Source organism: Frankliniella occidentalis, unplaced genomic scaffold (assembly GCF_000697945.3).
Source record: "Frankliniella occidentalis isolate FOCC.00 unplaced genomic scaffold, Focc_3.1 Scaffold13, whole genome shotgun sequence".
Classification (NCBI taxonomy): domain Eukaryota; kingdom Metazoa; phylum Arthropoda; class Insecta; order Thysanoptera; family Thripidae; genus Frankliniella; species Frankliniella occidentalis.
In genome coordinates, this window is record NW_026267143.1 from 3,139,310 (window position 1) to 3,146,271 (window position 6,962).

General features: G+C 43.1%; 2 protein-coding genes across 3 annotated transcripts in view; one reads left to right on the plus strand and one right to left on the minus strand.

Moving 5' to 3' along the window:
• Positions 1-3,381: 3,381 nt before the first annotated feature.
• The window catches only part of LOC127748795 (uncharacterized), a 5,773-nt gene continuing 2,192 nt past the window's right edge, over positions 3,382-6,962 (minus strand). Inside the window, exons 1-5 of one of the 2 annotated variants that reach the window (XM_052263677.1) lie at positions 6,292-6,849; positions 6,030-6,183; positions 4,446-5,941; positions 3,794-4,368; positions 3,385-3,716 (exon numbers count right to left, since the gene is read on the minus strand). In XM_052263677.1, the coding sequence (XP_052119637.1) occupies positions 3,801-4,368; positions 4,446-5,941; positions 6,030-6,183; positions 6,292-6,293 (2,220 nt within the window). In that variant the 5' untranslated portion in view covers positions 6,294-6,849 and the 3' untranslated portion in view covers positions 3,385-3,716; positions 3,794-3,800. Of the gene's footprint in view, positions 3,717-3,793; positions 4,369-4,445; positions 5,942-6,029; positions 6,184-6,291; positions 6,850-6,962 lie in introns of those variants that run through there. The other variant, XM_052263678.1, reaches the window with a different exon arrangement.
• The window catches only part of LOC127748778 (uncharacterized), a 3,701-nt gene continuing 3,533 nt past the window's right edge, over positions 6,795-6,962 (plus strand). The window contains exon 1 of the mRNA XM_052263614.1: positions 6,795-6,881. Coding sequence (XP_052119574.1) covers positions 6,795-6,881 — 87 coding nt within the window. The remainder of the gene's footprint in view (positions 6,882-6,962) is intronic.

The following is a 6,962-nucleotide window of genomic DNA, read 5'->3' on the forward strand; positions in this document are numbered from 1 at the left end:
ACTGGAAGTGCTCATTTTCGCCTACAATCGACGGGAGGAGCGCGAAATAGCCGGGTGAGCACAGCGGGTTGCCTACCCGAAGTCCCCGTAAGGCGCCATGTTAATTTTAACCCCTTGTAAAATTTTTCCTAAGGGCAAAAATTTTTGTTCCTTCGGGCAAAAACCGTTATTTAGGTCCCAACTACCGATGTGCCGAAGGGCATCGCATTACTCCGATTTGCAGGATCGTTTGACGTACACCGGGCACTACAGGATTTCTTACAGTGACGGGCTCGTCGGTGAACTGGTACAGCCCCAGCAGCGAGCGCACCTTCTCCAGCGCGGCGCAGTAGTCGTGCGTCCTGCTCGAGCTGCGCCTGCCGCGACTTGGTCGAGTTGAGCGTTTTCTTGAGCAGCTGCGTCAGGTGCGTCTGCTCGTTGGTGAGCTCCTCCTGCTCGAGCTGCGCCTGCCGCGACTTGGTCGAGTTGAGCGTGTTCTTGAGCAGCTGCGTCAGGTGCGTCTGCTCGTTGGTGAGCTCCTCCTGCTCGGTGGCCGAGAGCGACACGGCCAGTTGTCGGCCGCCTGCTGGGTCGTGCGACAGCAGCTCGCGCCGAAGAACAACTTGTGCATCTCGAGGTCCGAGAGCTCGTAGCGGAAGTCGACGCCGTGCGCGTCGCGGTCCAGGTGGCCGCGCGCCTTATTGACCCAGGCGTGCAGCTTCCCCTTGAGGGCCTGGAGGCGGAGGGTCGCGTTGCTCTGCAGGTAGTCCGCGTGGTCCCAGGTGGAGAGGTTGTTCATCAAGAACGAGCAGGAGGTGACTATGTCCTTCATCCCAGCTGCGTGCGCTGCCCTCGCTGCCCGCCCTGCGGTTGGCGTTCCCCGTCAACTTCACCAAGACCGAGCTGCACGAGCAACGCCATCACGCCCGACACGGCGCCGGCTCTGCGGAGTCTGCAGGCTGTGGCTGCACCTGCATGACGAGCACGTATCTGATGGTGATGCAGCAACTGCACATCAAGGACCTGCTGGCCCCCTGCCCGCGGTTCAAGAGGCTCGAGGCGAGAGCCTAGTCACGGACCTTTCTGTCTGGCGCGATCGACGCGTCGACGTCGGCGACCCCCTGGTTGCGTGCGCCGTACCTGGCGAAAGCAGCCGTCGGCCTGTCTGCGAAATGTCGCCGGCGCAGAGCGGCACCGCTGTGGCGGCCCAGGGACGGCCCCGGCGAGCAGATCGTAGAGGTTCACGGAGGTGATGCTGCTCGAGTCGTGTCCGCACGGCAGGTGCTGGGGCCGGGCGCGCGCGCGTTCACACGGACCTCATGCGGGACTTGAGGCTCTTCAGGGGCTTGCCTATCTCGGCCCGGCCGCCGCGCCCACTGAAAACTGGGGAGCGATGGATGTTGATCAAAACTGAGCGATGGGCCAGCATCGCTTTCCTGGAGCGACATCCATAGCAGAAACAGCAGTGGATCTCTGTATCGCTACTTTGGAGCGATGCAAATAATTTCCATGCAATCCTGAGGTATTTATCGCCCCAGGATTACAATAAGAGATAGTGCTTATTTCTGCATATAATAATGTATGGCATTGACTAATCAATTGCGAATGCTGTCTCGTGACAATACAACAATGTGGACATTTTTTATTTTTCGAAATCTTTTGTGGTGGGGAAGGGAGCATCAAAAGTGGCTTTGAATTTAAGACTACTTAACACACCAATTAATAGCAATGACACCTAGTGTTGGCATGTTTTCGACCATTATAATTTGAACAATCTGTGGCAAAATGTTGATATGTTTTGGTTGAATAATGTTACCTGCTATCTGATGGAAGCAGGATTTGATGCTGACAGGAAAGTAGGTAACTTGGCTGCCTGAAGGGAATCAGCCGACATCCTTCTTGTTGAAGACTGCTGCCTCGGCCAATTGCACGATGAGAAACGTTTTCGATTGGATTAACGCACACAGCACTACGGTGCGACGTGCCAGGTCGAAGAATGCTACGAAAATGAATCGCCTCGTTGCTAAACATCCCATGTCGTCACGAAATAGACTACAAAATCGTTCAACGAAATTTTCTGAATTAGATTGCGAGGTTAAAGTATCCATGTTGTCGTCACTACTGCACAAACAATGCAACGCGGTTATTTGCAGTACGAGGCGAAGGGCGACGAACAACGAGCGTAACCACACGAAACTTTAGCTAAACTCAAGCACAGGCTGTGGCGGAGGAGAGGGGTGAGGGGTGGAGAGGGGAGGGGGACGTCTGGGCGTCTGCTGCGTGCTTTGTTTTCCCGGTTTCGGTTTCACCTACCGCAGCGCTTTTCGCTTTAATTGTTGAACTTGCCGATCAAATTCAGGGCAAACCACTCGCTCCCGACTATTTAGTACAAAAAAATAATACAAATGGCCGATTTTCTTCCTCCGTTTAATGTGGACGTATTCTTGTGTACATTTCTATTTTCCCACTTTTCTAACCTCTTAACCTCTAGGGTGCTGGCTTGCTTGCAAGTAATTTTGTGTTTTACCATTGTAATTTCTGACTTGTGAATTTAATTTGTTGACAGGTATTGCTGAGATTCTGCTTGCATCTGCATGCCATTGCTTTGCTTCGAACTGCAACACCATAGCTGACTCCCAAACACCTGTTGTTGAAGAACATCTTTGTTTTTCCTCTGTAAACCATCCACATAAATTGCTTTCTGCTGGCTTTCATTAAAATGTCTTCAAATTAAACTGTTTTTCAGTCTCTTGTATCCTAAAGCCGTTACTCACTTTGAAATGTAAGAAATACTACTACTAATATCTTTCCATCAGTTTTGCTAAATCAGCTCGAAAATAGTTTGATCCCGTTATCATTGACCATTCCATACCGGTTCTGTAGCTAGAGACTTGATGATATGCACAAAGGAGTTCTGAAAGTGATAAACAGTAAGTAGTGTTCAGTTTTAATAAGTCTTTTATGTCCACTTGGTTTTATTTTTTAAAAGAAAGTAGTTTGATCCCAAAATGGTTCATTATTGCTTCATTGCACTTTGTTTAAAACAAAACTTGTGTCTGTTCATGTCTTGCCAATCAGTAACTTCTATTTAGAGCTAAAATCGACATTCGGATGCAAGGTTTGGGAAAATTTGATGCTCCGTGAATCATGTTGAAGTGAAATAGTCCAGAACCAACCATATAATAAGACAAAATGAATAAATAGAAGAATGAACTGAACTAGGTGTGTTATTGTAAAATATTTTAGAATATTTAGTTATCATAAGGCATTTCAGTTATGCTGAAGTGCAGAAGAATACGGGGAACAAGAAAATGGAAGTCACAATGTTAAAGCATAGTGATTTGTTTTCTTTTTCCCCGCATTCTTCTGCATTTCAGCTTTACCGGAATGCTTCATTCATACAACAATTTAGTATTAATTGAAAGGTGAAGCAAGAGATTGTCACAAATTTAGATCTGCATGTACAGAGATACATAAATCTTCAGCTTTATTTTAGACTTAAGAATTAGATTTTTCTTTAAGTAAAACATTAGAAAAATTTACTGTCAATTGCACATTTTCTGTTGTCTCAAAGGTGCAATAAAGCAGTCTTATCATCACAGAGTTAGATTGTCATATACACAGGTCGCAGTTATAAGAGTCTTAGAATTTGAAGAAAATTTCATGATACCGAACATTTACTTTATTATCTTGAATGCACAGCATATGGAAGCCCCAGGTAATAAAGTAACAAATTTCTGGAAAAATATAAGCAGAAGACCAATTAGGAAAGACTAGGTTGATGCAGACAAAGTAGTATTAAAGAAGTAATTACCTGTAAATTAGACATCAAAGTATTTGCAGGGTACAATGATGAAGTTTGCCCCCACTGCCCTAAAAAATGGCAATGTATGGCGATAAGGCATTCTTGATGAAAAAATCAGGTTGCTGTCCCTTGTGAACTGGACTTTGAAGGCATTCAATTCCTTGACATATTGAATACGCGTCAAAGTCTTGTAGACAAACACAACTTCATTTAAAAAGGAGTACACTTCAACTATCTGTCCAAAGGAAGGAAGTGGGTCAAATGAAGTTATAATAGCTGATTTTTTGCAGTATTTTTCTCCATGAACTTTTGCAAAGGTGTGCTGCAAAACATTTTCATTTATGCCTGCTTCTGGAAAGGCATTTTCCAGGAGAACTCTATGCTTGCATGTGCCTAGATTTACTTGAACAGAAGCACCACAAAGTACAGCAGAACTGAGAAAGGGCCCAGTGGCTCCTTTTTTACTTAGGAGCATGAGGCTAGCCTGCCAAGTCTGGTGTCTCATAGACAATGTGTAACTATGGTTCTTTAAACATCTTGTTATGCGCCACAGGCGCTTGAAGAATGCATGCTTTGCCTCAAACCTGAAATAAAGGTTAATAAAATTAGACATTAAAAAACTTTCAAAAAATTAACGCTTTCAATGGATAAGGAAGTATACCTGAAGCACCACTGCTGTCTAGGAGGCCCATACAACAAAATGTGGGTTGGAATATGGAGTTCGTAATGGAACTTTGGAATGTTATGTCCTGGATACAGTTCTTGAAAAAGTAAGTGATGTTCTCTCAGAAGAATTCTCAGTTTGTTGACATCACCCACTGTGAACTCCTCAGACATCAAATAATCTAGTAATCTAAGCCTCAAAATGTAGCAATCTAGATTTCTGGGATTACAAACTGACTCCAACTGTCTTGTCAAAAAGTTTTTCTTTCTTAGTACAAAAGGAAGTATCTGTGCTAAATTTAATGTTTCTGCTGCAGTGCCACGCAAAGAACCTCCCTCTTCCAGATAAGACATTTTTAAAGGCGATGGCTTGTTTACTCCACAGAATTTGGAATACTGCTGGATCCTTAGATTAATGACAGATATAGGCAAGGCCTTTTTCTCAACTATGACGTGATGTAATAAAAGCCAAATTTCTTGTTTCAGAGTGCCCAAAATAATGTCGTGCATTAAATCTTGCGGTAAACATTTTGTGATGTCACACAAGTTTATATCCATCAAGACACTTCTTTCATTTACACCATATTTCACGGAGGGGTCTTCACCTACAGGAGGACGATTTGTCCTGTACTCTTCTATTTCAGTAACATGGAGGTCATGTGAAGCTTTTGTTCGCATTGGAAGCTGACTCTCTTCAAATATTCTATAAAGATCATCTTTGGTAACAAGGCACTGCCTGCACAGCAAATTGGCAAAGTGTGATTCTTTGAAGCCACCAAGGTTTGCTGAGGCTGGATTGTCTCCTGAGCTGAATAGAAATATGCCAAAGAAAGGCTCACCATTAATTGTTTCAAAGACTACACCAGTGCTTGACAATGCATTGATGCCAGCAACAAAATCTTGAAGAAATCTGCTAAGCCCATACTTTTTTAAAACAGAAGTTTTGACTACAGCATACAAGCTAGTGGCTTTAGTGGTTGACCGTAACTCTGGATAAATATTTAACAAATTCCAGTAGATGTACGTTAAGCCATGTTCACCACTTTTACTGCTGGCACTGTCAGTGTGCTCAACACCATCTAAATACAATTGAATGGCTAGTGCTTTCGGATGCTCCCTCACAACTGGATGATTTTGATACACATATCCATCAAGAGGTGATTTGAAAACTCCTTCTGTCGTTGGCTGTGGGTTATTGACACAATGCAGCACCTCAGGTTGCTCCAGAATCTTACCAAGGGCAGGTAAGAATGGCACAACATAGCCGTAATCAACATCTACAAGTTGAATAGTATCTCCTTTTAACACCTCTTTCTGATAAGTCACAATTTTAATAGGCTCCACTAGACCTCCTTCAGTGTGTAAATAATCTTTATAATTTTCAAAGGATTTTAGACCTTCAAATAAGGATTGATCCTTGAGATCTTCAATCACATCAAGAATTTGCTCTTGGGACAATGCATCATCAGGTCCACACTTGGAAGTGAACTTGCTCTGCAGAAAAACAACACAAACTATTGTTAAGAATGCTTTGTAGGAAAGAAACAGAAGAGAAAAACAACTGACAAACTGACATATTTACCTTCAAGACATCCAAGAAAGAATTTAACATTTCATCCACCCCTTTCTTCACCCTTTGTTGAATTTTGTTTGTTGCATTGTCGACTTCTCTTAAGTAAATTAACAGTTTAGCTGCCTTAAATTGAAGATCTTCTAGCAATAAATCCTCATCATCCCTGCAAAATACCAAACACTTCAAGTAGAATACATAACCTTTTCAAAGACTAACCACTGTAGCTGAAAATGTTTTAAGGAGCCAGTAGTTTTGATGAAATGACACGTACATCTTGTAGTTAATGTGCAGTAACGGGAATAAAAAGACTGTACGAGGGGAAAAGTCTCAAAAAGTTAAAAACATGGAATAAAATGATGAACGTTTTAAAGCTGCTGTCTGTTCTAGCCCCAACGTGAGCCTATTTTAAGATGGACAAATATGGAATGGCAGTACGAAATCAAAAGGGATAAAAGAAGAAGAAAAAGAGCAGGAAACTCGCAGGGGTATCAGCGAGCTATTTGTTTGCATGAAAACTTAAAATTTGAGACTATTCGCAATAAGCAGAGTCACGAAAAATAAGAAACGAAGGGGTAAAACAAAATATTTGGTCCCCCCTTGAATTTCCTTTTAGGGCGCACTAACTATAAAAACTGAACAAAAGGATATGTAAGCAACGTGTGAGTTGGTAAACTTGTAGGTGGGTGGCGGTTGGCGGTCTTAAAATTTTGAAGCTACAGGCCTATCTAACTTTGAAGATTTTCGTGCAGCTCGGAATTGATTATTTTCTTGACAATGGCATTCTCAGTACGTGTCTTCGTGGAAAAGAGAGAATTTGAATTTAATTTAGAAAATCGCACTGACAGTGGATTTGCGATAATAGTAATACAAAATCTTGCAATAACTCCCACTTTGCGATTCCCATTATTTATCGCATCCAGGATGCGATAACTCGTTATTGCA